The sequence below is a fragment of the Ixodes scapularis genome, unplaced genomic scaffold (genome assembly GCF_016920785.2).
Source record: "Ixodes scapularis isolate PalLabHiFi unplaced genomic scaffold, ASM1692078v2 PGA_scaffold1__304_contigs__length_218370807, whole genome shotgun sequence".
NCBI lineage: Eukaryota > Metazoa > Arthropoda > Arachnida > Ixodida > Ixodidae > Ixodes > Ixodes scapularis.
Genome location: NW_024609846.1, coordinates 80752251 through 80772314, shown reverse-complemented (window position 1 = coordinate 80772314; position 20064 = coordinate 80752251). Strand labels below are relative to the sequence as shown.

Genomic DNA, 20064 nt, shown 5'->3' with positions numbered 1-20064 from the left:
AAAACGATGTGTGTTTCGCGGGTTCATTCTGCGCAGAATTACTCGTGCGTGGGAGGATTAAAAATTCGAATATTGCGCGGAAGATATTTCTGAAAGCAATAACAATATAATTTCTTAACAGTGATAGAGTTGGGGCGAGCTGGTAATGAATCGACATCTTGCAGACTCTGAGATGGGGAACGATAAAAAAATGGACCCCATCTCAGGATCTACAAGACATAATTTAGTTGTTTTCTGAAACACAAAAGTTTACCGGACGATCCTTTTGAAGGTTTCATCCATAAACACGTGATGTCTGTTCGGTTTGTAAAGACATCCTTCTGGTTTCCTATAGTCAAGTGGTTGGGGGGATCGGTGGCCGGGGGGAGAAAGAAGAAGACGCCGTTTCGAACGGTCGTGCTTTCATGTTCTCCGTTGAAAATCAACAATCGGCCTCAGGCCGAGGAAACCCATCTACCTCTGCTTCTTATACTGGTAACGAAAATCACAAGGTGTACTCGGTGAACCCTGCAGCGGCACCCGTGGCCCCAAGAGACGTTCCCATTCCGGCAACCGGCCAAGATGAGTATAAGATTATACTTCCACGTTTTCCATCTGGGGCCTTGTGCGTAAATTCGGTCTTCCTCCACGCTGACCTCACGGGTCGGCCCTACCGTGCAGTTGACTTTCGCGATGGACTTAGAGGAGTCGTCGACCTCAACGAAGTGGTGTCTCTCGGGCAATTTCAGATGAGCCATGTGTGGATGGCGACGCTGGTTAGTCCAGAAGCCACCGAAAAGTTGACAACCGCGAAAGAACTCAGCGTAAAAGGGAAAAAGTGTTTAATCATCGACCCGAACTCAAAGGACGTGAAGCTCAAGCTACTCTGGCTGCCGTCATACTTAGAAGATAAAAAGGTCGTTGAAGCCTTAGCACCGTTCGGCACGGTTCGAAGCATGGCGCGAGAAAAGTGGCGCGTGCCAGGAATGGAGAACATGGAGACGCTGAACAGGGAGGTCTGCCTAACGCTGCACGACACCGTGACGTCGGAAGACATCCCTCACCTACTGAAGGTTTCCGGCATACAATCCCTCCTGGTGATGTCGGGACGACCACCCTTGTGTCTACGATGCAAGAAGGTCGGTCATATTCGACGACAGTGCCGTACTCCAAAATGCGCACGTTGTAATCGATTTGGGCATGAGAGCGACGAGTGCTTTTCAAGCTATGCAACTGTAGTACGAGGCTCTGGAAACGACCCTGACGCCAACCCGGAACTTTTGATGGATATTTCCGAGGTCGTAGATGCTAGCGGAGATGTTCTCTCCACTCAAGCGCAGCCCAGAGAGGCACTGCCTCAGAGTTCCGGCGAGAGCGAAACGCAAGTTGAAAAAGAAGCTTCGGAGGTACTCCAAGACACAACATCGACAGAAGCCGTGAAAGAATTTTCCCAGGAAGGACCAATCAAGGACACCTTGTCAACACCGGAAACGGAGGCACCGAAACAGTCAGCGGTGTCTGCAGACGGACTTACAACGTTTGACAACAAAAGTGACCCGTCAGCAATGGACCTAAGCCCCAGCACGTGCAAGGACAATAGTGACACCAAGAGGAAAAAACACCCGCCTGACACCATCGCGAGTAAGCGAAAAACCTCCCTTGCACACTAGAGTACATGACCAAACCCCACCCACCCCCCTCCCCTTGCCCTTCCACCTCCCCCTCCTCTATCCTATCCTCACCCCCCTCCTCCCCTTCCATTGCCTTTAAGTGATAGCCTTCGTATTGTTACCCTAAACGTAAGAGGATTTAACTCCCGAAAGAAACAATATCATTTGAAACGTCTACTTGAAGACAAAGAGGTAGACTTTCTAGCCGTACAGGAAACAAAACTGTCAACGGTAGAACAGGTAGAACAGGCCATACAACATTTCCTGTATGACTACGAGGTATGCGTCAGCCATGCTGTAGGTCTCTCCGCCGGATGTTTATTGTTTATTAGAAAGTCTTTTCATTTGTCTGATTTAGCTGTCACGACAGACCTTTGCGGGCGCTTCATTATGTGCGACTTCCGAGTTTCCGACATAATGTGGAGAGTGATATGTGTTTATGCGCCGAATGACGTGAATGCTAGAGTAACTTTTTTTGATCACCTGCGACCTTATTTACTTTGTGATAGAATGGTAGTTCTGCTTGGAGACTTTAACTGCGTTTGCGACGGAGCAGACAGAGCACCATATAAACTTCGAATTGACAAAAGTGAACGACTACTACAGGACATTGTGGACGAGTCTAATATTTTCGATGTTGCAGCATTTCAGCTAAAGGAAAAACACTTACCATATACCCATTTTCAAAACACATCAAACGCAAGACTTGATAGGATTTACTGCTCAGTAGACCTTATTGACAATTTAAATGGTTATGCCGTAGATCCAGTTTTTTTCACCGACCATTGCATGGTATCAATAACAATTGGAAGGAAACGAAGAAAAAAGTGTATAAACTGGAAAGTATGGAAACTTAATAACCAACTGTTAAAAGATGAAAACTTTGTCGCAGCTGTGACCGATCTTTTTGAGCGAATAGGAAGAACAACTGAACATATATCTGTTAAATGGGAGCTTTTTAAACAAGAATTTAAACAGATGGCAATTGAGAGAGCTAGTGTATTAAAATTCCAAAAGTCTGAGACCGAGAGGACGTTGATAAGTAATTTACGTGCCTTGGTTCAACTTGAATGTCAAAACTCTGGACAGGGTTTCGAAGATATTATCCGCATAAAAGCCGAGCTTGATAAATTTCACCAAGAGCGTTATCAAGGCGCTGTTATACGTTCTCGTGCTGTAAAAATATTTTTTAGGAGAACAGCCAACAAAGAAGGTAATAGGGGAGGAGAAAAGGTATGCGATGACTAAAGAAATTCAAGAGATAAGGCAAAACAACATGATTATTAGAAATAGCGAAGCTATAGTCGAAGCCTTTTCTGAACATTACAAAAAGATATTCGGCACAAAGGTTGCCTCTACAGATATAGAATATCTAAAGGAGCTTGTAACATTGCTTCCACAGTTAGAAAAAAAACACACAAAAGAATTGGAAGAACCGATCAGTTTAGCTGAGGTAGAAAACGCTGTGGATGCCCTTCCAACAAACAAAACCCCAGGACCGGATGGTATTACTGCAGAATTTTATAAACTTCGCAAAAACACTTTATGTCCCATCTTGCAGGAGATTTTTCAAGAGGCCTACAGAAACAAAAGTCTCCCGCCCTCATTTCTGCATACACACACTATTCTTATTCCAAAGACAGATGACCAAAACAAACTTTCACAAGTGACTGGCTATCGACCAATCACATTATGCAATGTGGACTATAAAATATTTGCTAAAATACTGACAAATAGATTGCAGCGCGTCATTTGCGAGTTAGTAGGGGATCACCAGACGTGTGGAATTCGTGGAAGGTCCATTCAGACAAATATTCATATTGCCAGAAGCGTATTAGAGTGTGTCACCAACAGCAGCTCTCAGGTAGCGATGCTGCAAGTTGATCTCGCAAAAGCATTTGACCGTGTTAGTCATAATGTTCTTTTTATGATTTTGTCGCACATTGGCGTTGGTGATATGATACTTCATGGCGTTAAAATGTCGTACACAAACTGTTGTACACGCTTAATCATAAATAACAACGTTACAGAAAGCATTCCAATTTGTTCTTCAGTTCGACAGGGCTGTCCATTATCTCCATTACTTTTCACTCTATATCTAGAACCTTTGTGCCAAAGTATAATAAGAAGTAGAAAAATACAAGGCTTTACTTTGAGTAACACTGAAATTAAAGTTCTAGCATATGCTGACGATGTCGCATACTTCTGTAATGATAAGAAAAGCGTGACCCATGCCATGGATCTCACTCGCAGATTTTGTGAGGCCACTGGAGCCTCGGTAAATCTAGATAAGTGTCGCGGATTCTGGCATGGGACCTGGGCGACAACGCCCAAGCAATACGAAGGCATAGATTGGAGCTGCACTCCGTGTAACTATCTAGGGGTGCCATTGAAACACTACCGAAATAGCACGTCCTACTGGTCCGGAGTTGCGACTGAATTGAAACAACGAGCCAATAACTGGTCACAAAAGAATTTGTCAGTGTTTGCACTTTCGACCATCTGTAATATGTTTTTGGCGGCTAAAGTATGGTATGTCTTGCAGGTATTGCACTGTACACGAACAAGTATTCAAAAATTACACAGGGTTTTTGCTGTTTTAGTATGGAAGTCCACTTGGGAACCCATGCGTCGTGACAATTTGTTCTGTCGTGTATCAGATGGTGGACTCGGCCTTCCCCATTTATTTATACGTCAGTTGGTTTCACGTTTTCTTTTCCTACGGGACCAGAAGCACCCTTTTCTTCGTGAAGTCATTCAGAATAGGCTCGCATACTACCTACCTGACTTTATCGTATCCACCGTGGGAGACCAAACCTGTTTGTTAGTAGGATATCTTAAAGAAGTAGTCGATGCTTTTCAGTTTTTATCAGTAAGGTTTTCAAAAGAATACTTAGTGACTGTTTCACGTAAAAAGTTGACAAGGGATCTTGTGAAAACCCTATTTCCAATGCCAATTTACCGCTCAATGTTTAGCAATGTTTCCCAACGGGATGTACTGCGCCGGGTAAAGAAGATGCCCATCCCCCCTGCAGCAAAAACTTTCTTTTTCAAATTGCATTGTTCCGTGTTACCCACGAAAGTGTGGCTACAAGAGAAAGGAATATTCGTCCCGTGGTCAACAAACTGTACATTATGTAAAACGCCTGAAACCATTGAACACATTTTTATTCACTGTTGGGATGCCATTTTCTTCTGGGATATTCTGCAGCGCACTTTAAAAAAGGATATTGATATTACACCCTATTCAATTCGTTTCCTGCCTGTATCATCTAGAGATAACTTTCCGTATGACACTGTAATGCTCCTAGCGTTGTATAGCATGTGGAAGTCCCGCCTCGACATAAGGAATGAGAATTTGCATCCAAAAACAGTACGCCTGCATTTCATTCAACTTGTTATCCGCGTCAAAAGCGTGTATGATATCCAAACTGTAGTTCCTGACTGGCTGCCTCTGTTTAACAGTCTTGTAGACATTAGAGAGTTTTAACATGTGTAGTATGATTGTGTAGAGTGTACCCTGAACGACAACGTTGTGATCCCATGGTTTCTTCTTCCATGTAATAAAGAAAAAAAAAAAAAAAAAAAAAAAAGGGGGATCGGTGGCCGAGTGGTCTAGCGCACACCAGCTCGACGCACGTGGAGCGAAAGCTCGCGCTGCAGAACCCAGGGATCCTGGGTTCGAGCCCCACCCCTGCCCGTTTCGATCTGGATGAGCATCGTACCGGCGTGCGGTCGTGTATCACTACTGCGTGATGCACGTTAAAGACCCCAGGCTAGCGGTACCGCACTGGCTAAATTTCTCATCTACAGCTGGGAGACTCGTCGCCCCTGTGAGGCAGACCAAGTTCTAGGCTGTATAAACACACACACAACCCAATTTTTTATAGTCAAGTGGCGATTCTCCGGTGTCCCCCACCCCAGCAGGTGAAGACCAAGCATCCACACTAGAAGCGATTCCCAGAGCACGAGCTCTACCTTCTCTGTGGTAAAAATGCGAAGAAAAAAGCAACTGCGGTTGTCAAACGACGCGTGCTTCCGCTCCGGCCTGCAGCGTTTGTAAACATGTCCTGTATCCCGCTTCGTACAGTGCACTGCAACGCTGTCAGAGCTGCTTGCGCGAGCCTATACTTGGCTTGACATATGTTATATACATGCCTTTACTTGTTATCACGAGTTCTTAAGAGACTTTGTTGTCTAAGGAAGAAGCCATGCTTTTGGAGTTTGAAATGTGTACGTCTCGATAAGATATCTAGCCTAAAGGGCTACTAGATATATCTTAGTTCTCCACATAAATGGGTAAATTAGTAACGCTCCGCGAGGAGCCGGACTTTTATTTACTACGGCGGTGAAGACGTGTAGTTTCAATGGCACGCGCTGTCATGATAATGAGACATCAGATAAAGCAACGCACTAGCGTCAGAAGCGCTAACAGCCTTGTATGCAATGCGTGAAACAAGTATCAGTCATCTCCCGTTTCAGGAGCTTGACATTTACTTCTGGATCATGGATAAAGTTTAACATTTACACAATCGGTGTGAGGTGAGCACCGACATATTGCTGGTGAACGAATTCTCAGTCACGTATTGTACACCAAGCCACGAACTCAGCATTTGTTTTACGTCACAGATAGTAAGCGACATCTTCCTATAGACCCTAAACGTTTTCACGCTCGGTATACTCATAAAACAATATTCCATCCAATTCCCCAAAAAGTTCTAATGCGCCTCAGCACATTTTACATTAAGGTTTTTTTTTTCTTTTTTTTTTGTGCGTGTCTATGTGGGCGAAGTTTCTTTTTTTTTTTTAATTTTTATACATGTTTTGCGCGTGATGCCATCGCATTGTGCTAACCTTGCGAATAACTTTCTGTGGCTGTAGTCAGAGGGACGCGCATAATGACCAAAGCTTCCATAAATGTCGATTAAAGCGCACTCCTCCCCTCGTCTATAATGCCACAGAATGTTCCATGGGTAGAGTGGTCACTCCCACTTGTCCTTGATGAGAAAATCAAATATGGTGTTGCAAAGCGAATTCTGCAGAAGGTACGCGCTAAGCAGCAAGGCCATTATAATGACTGCTGATGGGACGTCAACGCAAACCGTGTAAAAGCTTAACATTAAAAACGAGCGTGTTGGTAAATATTCTGAAACAACCGGAAAGAATAAAGACAAAAACGGAACGGAAATGGAAAAGTTGTATGCGTAAGTTTTCGTCCCGTTTTCGTGTTTATTCTTTCCGGCTGTTCATTTATAGGCAGTCGCAACTTTTATTGCCACAATAGGCGCTCAATATATTTTTAATCACTGTGTGCCTCTTGTAATAAAAAGACAGAATATTAAAGAAGATGTGATGAAGCGAACTACTTAAAAAACATTAAAAATATTTTTTTTTGTTTACCAAGGTTTTTAATAATGTTTGCTACACTACACTGTTAAAAAAATAAAAAAAAAAAGTAAAGTTACAGGGAGAACCAACAGAACCGAAGCAGTACTCGAGCCAGTGACGTTGCCAGGGGAGGCCGTATAAGGCTTTACCACATACAACCTCTCTCTCTCTCTCTCTCTCCCCAAAATTCAGCAGACCATATATATTTTCGGTTTCAACGACCCCTCTCGCACGCCAAGTCCATCCCAACCTCTCTAAACAAAATATATTCCTTGCTATGTTACTGACTTGAACCGTAGTGTCATCGGTGTCATCTCGTAATTAGGTTCAAACGGTGACTGTGATGTTTGTCAAACGAGAAAGCTTTTGACCCTTCGGCAGATACATTTCTTCTTATATTGCTTGTTCATGGCATTCTTTACCTCTTTGGCGAGAACTTGTAAGGTAGGCGTATTAAAAAGGAAAGTGCCGCGTGTTTTCATTGAAGGCCTAACAGAGAAATATGTGTCGTGGTTGCAGCACTGTAAGCAAATAAACAGATTACGTCATCGACAGTCCGACTTAAACCAGTAAAAGTTTTATCGTTTAAGTTATCACGCTTCTGTTTTGCCAAAAACCATAAGTCTGTATGGGACTTCTTTACATTTACACGGAGGGTTTGTGCATTTAGCGCACTTCAAGTGCGCAGCTAAAACATAAAGCACGCACAAAGCCTCGAGAACAATGTTTGGGGGGGGGGGGGGGGGGGGGGGGGGAGTGACTGCTTAACGAAGTGGGAGCACTGGGCGCCAAGATATGTCGTCCAGTAAATACCACAACAGTGAAATGGTATGTCAGGATGACGTGATTTTCCCTTTCGCTGTTGAGTTGAGAAGGAAAGAAAACTTAAGTTTCCATGAAAAAACAGTGAGTGCGCAGGCGAGCTGGTGGATGTTGATCATGATGTAGAAAACCCGAGACTATGGTAAAAGCAGGGAAACTTGGTCGAAGAAGGATAGGGGAAAAGAACGCCTTTTAAAATTGAGACGTTCTTTTCGCCTGTCGTTTGAGACGTTCTTTTCCCCTGTCCTTCTTCTTCGACCATGTTTCTCTACTTTTACCACAGTCTGGGGATTTCTACATTATAAGTTTCCAGTATTTTTTTCCTAAAAATGTGAAGCGAAAAAAGTGAAGCACGGTACGTTTTTGTCCGGTCATTCTTGGCTGTTATTCTTTCCGGGAAATAAAGTTAAATTAACCAATACGCTCGCTATCTCAGTCCAGAAATTGCAGGTTTTGAAAGCGTGTAATGTATTCGCAAAACATTTCCGTGTAATTGTGTGAGCGCTCCTATAGCTCCAATGATGTTATCTCAAATAAGTAAGTGAAATCATATAGTATAGAATAATGGGTGCAATCGCTATCTTGCCAAGCGTATCAGATGAAAGGACTAAGGGTTTAGACACAGCTCCCAATCCCGTCTCCCATAAGTACGCGAGAAGCAAGTCGAAGACCACTTTGCAGATGGACACATAAAAAAATAAATTATCAAAACCTGTACTCACGAAATGTTTTCCTAAAGCTTGCCTCAGCGACGTTCGTCAGGTGTAAAGATGCTCCTACACACAAAATTAGTTGTGGCAATTATATCACATCCGTCAACTGAATACGTCCTTGATAAAGAAAACGTCAAAAAAAATTTTCCAGAAAAGGCTTTGCTCGGGTTTAGCGTATATATGATATACTTTCCGCGCTCTTGTCGAGCAAAACCTGAGGGAAAGCAAGGTTACGAAACGCTCGCGTGTTAGTATTGCTACTCGTCGAGGAAACGAAAAGACTTCTGATGACGCGTGAAGGGCTACAAGGCATACTAGATAGCTGACGGCGGCACCCCCTAACACGTGTAATCCTTGTCTGGAACAGATTCGGATTCCCGAGACGGTTGTCGCCAAGTTTATTGTTATTGTGCACCGGTGATAAGCGCGTTTCCTCCTCGTCGAGTTAGTTGGATGGACTCGGGTTCCGTCCGCTCAAGAGTCACTCACTGGGCCTGCAGCATTATTAAACTAGTTGCGCCGATTGTTTTTCGCATTTTTGCATTAGAGGGTTTCATACTCGGTGTCAACTATTTTGTGCTAAATTGTCAAGACGGGCGTATCTTCCGCAGTGCTCCAGCTTTGCACTGCTTCGAGACCTCATGGCTTAGTCTTTCGTCTCATTCGCATGCACTCGCACAACTAGCTTTGGCAGAGTCGGAGCACCGCGGAAGCTGCGATAGCTTTGGCAGTAGGAGGGCTGCCAAAACCTTGTACATGACGACATGTACAAGTACATGACTACATGTACAACGTATCTCATATTTTGAAAAAAAAAAGTAGCAGGCCGGTAAGCCATCCCGGTTGTGTTTGCTGGCCCCCAGAGAATGAGCCAACTTTGTTCGAGTGTCAACTCGAAGACAGACTAGGGGCTACCAAAAAACAGTTGTAGCAACAAGCATGCCAAACCGTCTGTGACTGTGTTGTATACAGGACACCCCTCGTTTGTGGCATAGTCTACATTGGACAAACCGGTAGATGCTTAAACGACATGCTAAGGGAGCACGGCTATTTCCTGTGAGCCACGGTCGGCGGGAATCTATTGGTGCAATGCGGGACATGCAAGTGCAAACCATCCTTCGATGAGACCACTATGTTAGGAAGACATCGAGATAAGGTGACGAGAGAAGCAATAAAGGCCTTCCACATTGTTAATTACGGAGCGCAATGTGCGAGGAAGCCATCGGTGGCATTAAAGACAAAAAGAAAAATACAGCGAAGCCGTATATGACTCTCTGGTCGGGTTTTTTCGTGTCCTTTGACAGAACAGTAGTTGATAGAAAAAATAGTCGACAGAAAACCCTCACGCTCGCCTTATTATCGTTCGCGCGGGCCTTATCTCTTATCATGTGGTTTCGATACTTGTTTCAACAAGAAAACTACAAAACAAGTGTCAAAACCACGTGATAAAGGATAAGCACGTAGCGTTCCCCGCATGCGTTTCTCGGTAAAAATTGTGGTTGCATAAGCTGCAGCGACAACGGCAGCCGTACGAAATCTTTCAAATATATAAAAGTTTTGGCACAGTGCATTTACTTATGTTTCGTCCATCATTTGGTATAGACCTTTTTGCTGTTTACAAACATGAACTGCCGCTTGCGTCCTAAGCGATTTCCGGTCGCACAGTCTTTGCAAGCCTGTTCAGCTTGCTTATGTCACCAGTGCCCGAAATCATAAATGCTATTCGGACAACAAACTTGGATATTTAGCGAGGGCCTTCGGCTGTCGAATATTACATCTTGGAGGAGGCAAGTTGGTTTACAAGAATACTCGAAACATTTTACAGATCTCGCAGTCCTTCGTTCTTTCGGCGTTCACCTGGAGAATTGGTAATTAAACGTTTCATACATTTCAAGCAGCAATGTTAAGGTGGCCTCGTTACTATGGCAACTCTGCGTTCATTCTTTTTATAAACCGGAAGTTCTCTGGGATGTCAAAGACTGGAGCACCACCTGGTGGCGTTCGCCATAAAATGTTGCAGGTGATACCACAGCTTCGCTGTCCAACCAGCTTCACAACGTAAATTAGTGCCTTATTTTTTCTTTTTTTTTTTACTATGAATGGGGGCAAGTAATGAGTTGATAGCTAAAGCCCTTTGTGACGAGACGGTTTTGGTGGCGCATATGTGGTTGAGTGTGCCTTTCGTGTTTTCCTGTGATCTGTTTTCACCATTGATCAGCTATTTGGGAATCAGCGTTCGTCCCGTGTTGTGTGTTTCTTTTCTTAGTCCTCGTTGTTACGCGCTGTTACACCTATAGTACCGTGTTTAAATTCCCCCAACGAGCCCAGCTCTACTTTAAAGTGTGCAAAAAGAAATGTTGTCTTTCTTTTATCGGTGCAAAGGAGGAAAACAAAATACAAACCAGAGTTGATAGTAGCGCGACGTGAGGGGTTCCTTTTCGACGGTGCGCGTGTGGTCTGAGCTTGTGAATCTCCTTTTGCGCGGTTACTTTCGAGTCATGAATAGCCAACTCGCCCAAGCCTCCATCCCTCCACCCTATGAAATATGTGTGATGTTTATTATAACATCACATAACACGCCATCACACATACATATGTGTTATGGCATGTTTTCGAACAACTTTATTTTTCTCGTGCTCAGTATGTCAAATATTGTATTTAAATATGTATGAACTTTTATATTATTTCTATAAATTACTTTTTATAAATTTGTAAATTTATAAATTTATAAATTACATACATATTATTTAAATATGTATGTACTTTTATATTATTTCTATAAATTACTTTTCCCTTCTTGACTCAGCTATTGGCATGCAATCTGTTTTAAAATTAATATATCATCTTTAAAATTATTAGAGTTTTATTTTAATTTTTCTACATCCGATTTGCACCAAGTAAAAAACAATCCGCTAATCCCCAAAGAGCAAGATCTATGCTTCAAAATGTTTGCGTGGAGCCATTTTGTCCAAGTTTGTGCTTGGGATTGTATTGTGTGGGGCCATATTGACCGGGACCATTTTGTCCGGGACCATTTTGTCCGGGACCATTTTGTCAGGGACCATTTTGTCAGGGACCATTTTGTCAGGGACCATTTTGTCAGGGACCATTTTGTCAGGGACCATTTTGTCAGGGACCATTTGTCCGGGACCATTTGTCCGGGACCATTTTGTCCGGGACCATTTTGTCAGGGACCAGTTTGTCAGGGACCAGTTTGTCAGGGACCAGTTTGTCAGGGACCAGTTTGTCAGGGACCAGTTTGTCAGGGACCAGTTTGTCCGGAATTGCCCGGTTCCCATTTAAAACCAGAAGTCAGCGGTATCAAGTCATAGACCAGTGGTTCTCAACCATTGATGTTTCGCGGACCCCTAGTGGATCAACGGAGGTGATGAGGGGCCCAATTCGTGAAGGGGGGGGGGGGGGAGAGAGAGTGATAGAGAGAGCGAGGGGGAGAGGAGGGGAAGGTTTAGGTCAATTTTGATAATTATTGAATAAATTAATATATATAAGGGCTAGTGTGAAGTGACTACTCTCATTGACGTGGACACAAATAGCATCACCCGAAGACTAAAATGTTTCTTCTCAATCTGAAAACAATGCGACTTTTATTGCCGAGCTTGAGCGATGAGGCAGTGCTTCGCGGACCCCTAGACTGCCTTCGCGGACCCCCATTTCAGAAGCACTGTTATATACGATCGTTTTTTCAGACGAAACTGACACTTCCCGATGTACCTTCCGAGATACTTTTTGACCAGAAATTTAGTTCATAATCTGATCTAAAAATAACATTTACCCCAAACATGTTTGTGCAGGCCTTTAAATTGTAAGAGATTTTGTGGAAAAACGGAATCACTTATACCTCTTTACTTTGTTCTTTATCCCCTTTACGTTCATCTCTGAAATGAGGTTGTAGTTGTCTTCTTTTATGAAATCTTCTTCATACCAAGAACTTTCCAGTCTCTTCCAGTGTCTTTTTACGGACTGATTCATTTAATGGGCACATGATTTCCGCATTGCTTTCACCAATAAAGACTTGACAACTCTAGTTTTAACAGATTTTGCTTGACAACTTTTTTGCTTAAAAGTGATTTAGCATTTTCTTTCCTGTACTCCCACAAAAGTCATTTTTCGACATGCACACGTAAATCAAGAAATTGCAAGATTCCGTCCTCGTGCTGTTCTACAGTGAACCTTCGTTCTGGAGCTTCTGTTTTTACCAATTTTTTTTTAGGCCTGCGATTTACTATCTTGAAATTGACAAATAAAATTACCACCTACATGCCGTCTTATTGAGCAACCCATTGGAGGAACTTTCGTCTAAATCAGAGGTCTCCAAACATTTTGGTTAAAGGGCCGGACTAACGATCTGTGGCAGTGTCAAAGGCCGGGGAAAAAAGAGTACCGTAATCATAAGCGAAGAAAGTCTAAATAAATACCGTAGTATTCCGAGAGACGCCCCATCCCCGAAAGATAGCCCACCCCTCTGTTCGGCATGATTGGCTTTTCTTACTTTTTTTTTTTTCACAAACAGCGAAAAATTGCCCACTTCCAGTAATTACAGGGACCGGGCCATGGTGACCTCGGCAAAACAGTGTTACCTAACTACCGCAGGAGATAAGCGAACATGGCTGACTGAGAAGGACAATCGTCCCTGGTTCATCGCCCCTTCCTGGTCTCACAAGTTTCAAAGGTCACATGATATAAAATTATAATTTCTTCAACTTTTTTTATATGGCACACCGAAAGTTAGCCCGCCCCTTATTTTCATCCGACTTTCATCGAGTTTAGGTGGGCTATCTCTCGGCAAATTACGGCCAACCGAGATAACCATTTCAACACACAAAGGAATGCTAGCATGAGTGTTAAACATTCGGCAGAGACACTTAAGACAGCTACAGGGACGAATCAAAGTTACGCACGCCACGTCCTTGTCTACTTTTTCGTCCCGGTTTCTTCGGCGTTTCCGCCCAACGATGTACCAACTAGCACACATTTCAATCTTAATACGTATTAGTAACCATTGCCACAGTAATAAAATGTATTTTATCGGGCACTGTTACTTTCCCTTGTCAACGGCACAAGAGGAAGTACTTCACCGCACTGTTCTTTGATTTGTTTCCGTTTCGAAGAGCTAATAGCGCCCTTGATAAGTGAGGGCCGAGTGTGCGTCAGGATACCGAGTCAACCCGAGTCCGAAATGAACGCTGGCGCAGTGCTTGTAATTAATTTACGCTTAAAAAGCAAAAGGAAATTATATACTGTGTGCTTCAGAGGTATAGGCGACACTGTCTTACGCTGTAGCTGAGAAGTTTAGGCAGTGCAATACGACTGCTAGCCTGGGGTCTTTAACGTTCACCATGCACAGCCGTTAAAGACCGTCAAATTGTGCTTACGCCCCGAGTGGCCTCGTGTCATTCGCCTGGGAACGTTTCTTTCACTTCTACATTCATCAGTCACCGGAAAGCTGCCATTAGTATACACAGGGGCCATACACTCAAATGACGATATATAGTCATTGATGTTTCCAGACTGAGTTCTGAAAGGCTGTGTACGAATAGTGTTGAGCACACCGCAAGCGTTACTATAGTCAACTAACGAAAAAAGAGTCAAAGTACAGGCTAGCTGGTGGAAGTCAACCATTTCGTCGTTTACCCTGAGACTGGGTTTTTTTTTTGAAGAGCAGAAGTGACAGAAAAAACAGACAGGTCTCAAACTCAGCTATACGTTTATTCCAACAACTTCCTCTTATATAGTTCGTTTTCGTCGTCAACAACCAATCACATACGACTTGTCCTTTGCACCGTGACTTTACAAGTTCCACTATATCACAAAAGAAGCGGACACTCCCAACGTTTCCAAGTGAAAAGGTTCTAGCAGAAGATATGCCTCACAAAGCCTCAAGCAACTCTTTTGTGTCCTCACAATAAACAGGACAACAGTCCACAACAACATCCCACTCAAAACTGGTCACCTCCAAAATTGTAGAAAACAATTTTGGAGGTGACCAGTTTTGAGTGGGATGTTGTTGTGGGCTGTTGTCCTGTTTATTGTGAGGACACAAAAGAGTTGCTTGAGGCTTTGTGAGGCATATCTTCTGCTAGAACCTTTTCACTTGGAAACGTTGGGAGTGTCCGCTTCTTTTGTGATATAGTGGAACTTGTAAAGTCACGGTGCAAAGGACAAGTCGTATGTGATTGGTTGTTGACGACGAAAACGAACTATATAAGAGGAAGTTGTTGGAATAAACGTATAGCTGAGTTTGAGACCTGTCTGTTTTTTCTGTCACTTCTGCTCTTCAAAAAAAAAAACCCAGTCTCAGGGTAAACGACGAAATTGTTACTAGAGTCGGTGGCAGGTTAAAAGTTCAGGGCGAGGTAAAAGAAGGCTGGGGAGGAGGAAGCAGATGGATTGCTGGAGAGGAGAAGAGGTAGCACTCCTCTGTCCACTGAATGAATGGATGGATGTTAATCGCTATACCCTTTGTAACGGGCGGTAGCTTGCGCCACCTAGCCTAAGTCTAAACGACAAACATCTTATTCTTCCAGCCTCTCTAAGCCAATTTTATCCCCATAACTATAACCAGGCAGTTTGGGATATCGCCAGGATAACCTTTGGGGGATCGGAAAAAAAACCAAAAACATCACCCCCCGCCTCTTCATCCCAGCGAGGGACTCGCCAATTTAACTGATCAAACCTTGTCGGCGTTACTTCAGCACCGGACCTACTGGGGGAAAGGTTGAGACTTTGGGCCGGAGCCACGCGGGAGGGAGTTCCAATTTTCTTCTGTCCCGCCTGTCCCTAGCTGTGCTAGTTAGTTGTGCAATGTTTATTTTCGCTACATAACTTCCACCTACCTTGTAATCGCCTCTTTGTGACTAATCCTTTTCTCTTCCGTCTTTGCATCGTCGCCAGCAGAACCAAGTGCCCCGGCCAAATCTGTTACCCCTTCAGGGAGGGCAAGGCGAAGCCCCGTGCGTTTCAAAACCGTGCCATTCTAAACGAATGAATGCGCTCTTGAACGCGTTTTATCTTTTAAACATAGTTTTGTTCATTTGGCAGTGCCTGTTCTGACCTTTTACACAAGGATCAACCGATAAAAAAGAAAAACAACAACAGTAACGACTAGCTTGTTTTGAGCGTTTGTGACCATATCTCTAAGCATGACGCCAATGAGCATGTTCTTCCACTAAACCGAAACCGAAAATTGCTAAGAGTGTTCAGGCCCGGTTCAGCTTCGAGTGAGTGTCCTCCCCTGGAATCGCCTGAAGCGCGCACAGCGCCCCCGCCCGCCACCATCTCGGCCGCGTGGCCACGCGCTCCCACTGAGTTTTTCATATTGCACGAGGCTGTACTTTTAGGTGATGCATTTGTCCGTCGGTATTTCAAAGAATGAACTCGCCCGAGTAAAAAGTAAAACAGCTGAGAACATTGTTTCGCGCACTTAGGGCGTTTGTCTGCGAACGTCACAGATTGGTGCAGCTATAGAGTCGTTATAAACAAGCCAGAGCCTGAAATAAGCTATAGAATATTGACGCTCCAATCTCCATCTGTCTTGTGGGCGCCACCATCTTGCTGCTTAGTGCAGAGTTGGCTCCATTGGCGAGTTGCGCTTCGAAAATGCGACTTCCTGAGCTCCGCATACGCTGTCCGGGAACTCGGGCAATAGGAAGTTTTAGCACATACCGCAGGGTAGCACGGAATTGCTATAGCGGAAGCTCGCGCTACACCTTCGAAGCGTGCTCCTCGGTGCGCGCAGGGAGCGTTACCGAGAGCTCGCGGTAATGCCTTGCTAAAACTGTCTAGAATCTCTTTGTTTCATGGCTGCCGACGTTACGAGACAGCAGACAAACAAGCAGCGTCGAAAGCGCTACGTCACGCCGTCTGGCTGTGCGTGCTCGTCCGCAGGCTAGTCCAATCGAGCGCACTGCACGGAGAGTGCGCCGTGACATTGCGCTTTCTGTCCTGAATCTTGGGTGCGTTCGTGTGCTTCTCGGGCAAACGACAGTTTCAATAACACACGTCGGCGTGTTACTTTGTTGTAAACAGCGCACTGATCTAAAGCCACTCACCTGGCGCCTACGACGACAGGTCGCAATCCACCTGCGGAAGGGAGGCTGCGCCGACGAGAGTCCCTCCGACCGCGTGAGTTCGACGTCAACCGCCCCAACAGAGTGTCGTCGTCGGTGGATGCAGCTGCCGGTGTGGCGACGGCACCCCGTACGTTACCGTCCTTCGGCACGCGCGCCGGATGTATGCGCCGGTGTTCTCGGGCGGAAGCCCAATGGCCGGCACCGGAGCCCAGACGGTTTCCCTTTTGCGCGTCGAGGACGGACGGCGACACAACCGAAGCACGAAATCGTCGATCTCGCGCAACACGGTTCACCCGGCTGGGGGCAGACGAGCGCACGGTGACGGCATCGCATGCGCGCCGCGTCCTATCAGATTGACGTCACTGCAGGGTACGCGCATGTTGAGGGCAAAACAGTCGTCACCGCGGCTGCCACAATATGTATGTCTATGTGCGCCTCTTTTTTGTTTTTCTTTTTATGCCCCACGGCGGCTATCTGTTATTTTGGCTCTGTCGAAGAAGTAAAAACGCGCAATACAAGTCGATATCAGGTTCGAGACGCCATGACCCTGGTGACGGTCTAACTTGTTGCAACATTCAACCTACGAAAGAAGCTTCGCTAGTACGGACTTGTAGCCTTCAGTCGCACCTTGTGCGGACCTGCGTACTAGACACCGAAATGGTGTCGAAGGTATACTATGTTAATCAAGCAGTGCCAAAAGTTCATCGCATTTGCTGTCCCAGGCACATCGTACGCAACATCGGGCGTTTTATCAAGCACGTGTCTCCTTGCAGGGCGAGACACATGCATGCACGACGGAGCGACGGAGACCTTGGAAAGCCGGAGATTGCCGCTGCACAAGTTAACAACGGCAAGCTCGGAGGCCACGAACGATCCATCACAGAGAAAGGGCCTCCATCACATATGGGGTATTCACATGACATTATTCCGCTCTTTTATGGTTTGATGCCACCTTTATTAGACTAATAAGATTCTGCGCACTACTCATTTGAGGACATTATCTGCCTTCTTGGAACGCTCGCCTTAGGCAGATGTCAGTCAGCTCTTAACAACCAAATGGCGGAGGGTGGACGGAATTACGGCAGTGAATTCTCCCTACACATAATTTACCGTGGTCGGGTTTCTGTATGCGACGCTTCGGTCGTTTCATTGTGCCTATGTCTCGCACTTGTAGCTTTACTCGCGCGATCAGACTTAGGCTTTCCTGCGACAGATTTAGGGGATCTGAGCGCCTTCAGACGCTTTACACACGCACCAGACTACAGCCGCCATTGCCGACCTTCTCGTGTCTTACAGAGATGCCGAACCACTGAAGCGGGCGTTGACGAGCCTCGCACAAAGGCGCTGGGGAGAAGTACACAGTGACATCTAAAATGGCAATAACCTGATCTGTTGTGGTAATGAGGAAGTGAAGCGAACGGAATAAGAGGAAACTGAAGGTCGGTCATGGCGGCGCCCATGCACAGCTGCCGTATATCGTTTATAAGGGCCGGGCGCTCGGCATCGCGACGCAATTTGTGCAGTCAATGTCTATAGCCATTCGAACACACGCGTCTTAATTTTAAAAGAAAATTACAGGAGGACGCTTCAGCTTCGCTTTTTTAGAGTGGAACGCGATAACTAAACATGTAAAGTCCCGCTCGTTTCCAAGCCTAGTCGGTCGGGCTCGTAACCGAAAGGTCGTGGGCCCGAATTCCGCCTCCGCCTATAATTCTTCAAATTTTTTTTTTTTTTTTTTATGGCAAATGGTACTTTATAAAGCAAAATCATTTGAGGCATGCGACGACCTTTCATTCGCATTACATCTCATGTTTTTAATCACTGTCATTCCACGAGTGACGTCACGTTTCACGTGATGTGGGTTGTTTGAAATTCCCGCGCGAGGTCATGTGGCTGTGACGTCATGACCCTATCGACCAATTCTGGATTTTCCCGTTCCAACGCCACCGACGCCGGCTTTTCTACGACACGAGTCCCTTAAAGCGCTGTCGCTTCAAAAACGGAACAGCACTTCATGAACACTGCGGGAGCCTGCGTCTCAAAGTGAAGCACTGCAACTTAGAGCGTGCTCCCCTGCCACCCCAAAAATATGTGCATGATGATCTTGGAACGAAATTAGCGTCGACGAGTGAAAGTTCCTCGTCGTTTGATAAAAAAAAGCCAAAATGTTAATTAACCTTTTCTTTTTCTGTGTGGACGCAGGGTTGTAGACATGGCAATGTCATGTTGTCTATCTCTTTGGACATTCTACTGACATTGTGACTGGGTCACCATTCCTATGAAAATATATGGCTATAGTCGATTCGACTGCATACAATCCGCTTCGTCATGCTGCGGTGGCGCGTTTTGGAGCGTCAAGCTTTCCCATAAACCGACATGAAAACACGGCTTTTGTGCGTGGATCACCCGGCGCGGGCTCGCTTTGCGTAAAAATCTACGAATGCGGTAAAATGTATATCTGCGCATCACTCTGGGCTCACTCGTGCTCACCTGGTTCTGACGCAAATGCTCGCGTGCGCGTTGCATCCGTTATTACTCTGTGTCGCCCGACTGCGAAATCGGGATATATGTATATACGTATATATACTTCCTGCTGGCCATGCGACGCAGGGCTGTGTTATGTTATGGCAGATGACAAACTGTCGTTATTCAAAGATGTACCTATACAATACAATACAATACAATATTTATTTTGCGTGCTTACCAACAGCCGGCTGGCCTTTGCGGTAAAGCACAATGTAAGACTTACATTTCCGTTACAAAAAATACATCCTTAATCAAACCGATTTTAAAATCATGCACATGTGTAAAACATATGGGGCAAAGTTGCACAAAAAATATAAATGCCGGAATACTTCGCGTTAAGGACATGTTGAATTCGTGATACAGGTGACAAGTTAAGGCCCGTTCACACTCTTGCGACCTCTTAAAGGGACACTGACAGGGTATTTATGCTCGCCGAGGTTTTTAGTTGTACGTGACATATGAGAGCTCAACTACCCAGAACAGAATTTGCGGCTCGAAATTCGGTTTCTTTCCGCCCGAAAACCGCCGATCAAAAACTGGCCGGTTCGAGTCTCGCTCACTCTCTTTTCCGCGGTCACGGGCCGTTTTCTAAGGTATCGATGCGACCACCAAATTTAATCAAAGTCGTGGGTCACTGAAGGCACACACTCAATATTAAAAACAGAAAAAAATATGAAACCCATTTTTTGTAGCTTCTAAAAAGCTGCAAATACGTTGATTGAAAAAAAAGTTTCACAGACAACCGGAAGCATTGTGTGCGTGCGTCGTTTCGCGTATCGTGGGACTCGCAGGGACGCGATGGCAGCGGACGACGTGCGTGGGACCTCTATTTCAGAACTGTCGTTCGCGGTACCGGAGAATTTTGTCTGCCTTTAA

General features: G+C 45.0%; 1 protein-coding gene across 1 annotated transcript; it reads left to right on the top strand.

The window, feature by feature from the left end:
• Positions 1-489: 489 nt before the first annotated feature.
• On the top strand, positions 490-1649 carry LOC121835763. Its single transcript, XM_042290243.1, has one exon. It carries the CDS (start codon positions 729-731, stop codon positions 1647-1649), a length of 921 nt encoding a protein of 306 aa, XP_042146177.1. The 5' UTR covers positions 490-728.
• The last annotated feature ends 18415 nt before the right edge of the window (positions 1650-20064 follow it).

What these genes read in the sequence shown, in the direction of transcription:
- LOC121835763 (XM_042290243.1), top strand. Translation starts at nt 729, where the DNA reads ATGAGCCATGTGTGGATGGCGACGCTGGTTAGTCCAGAAGCCACCGAA.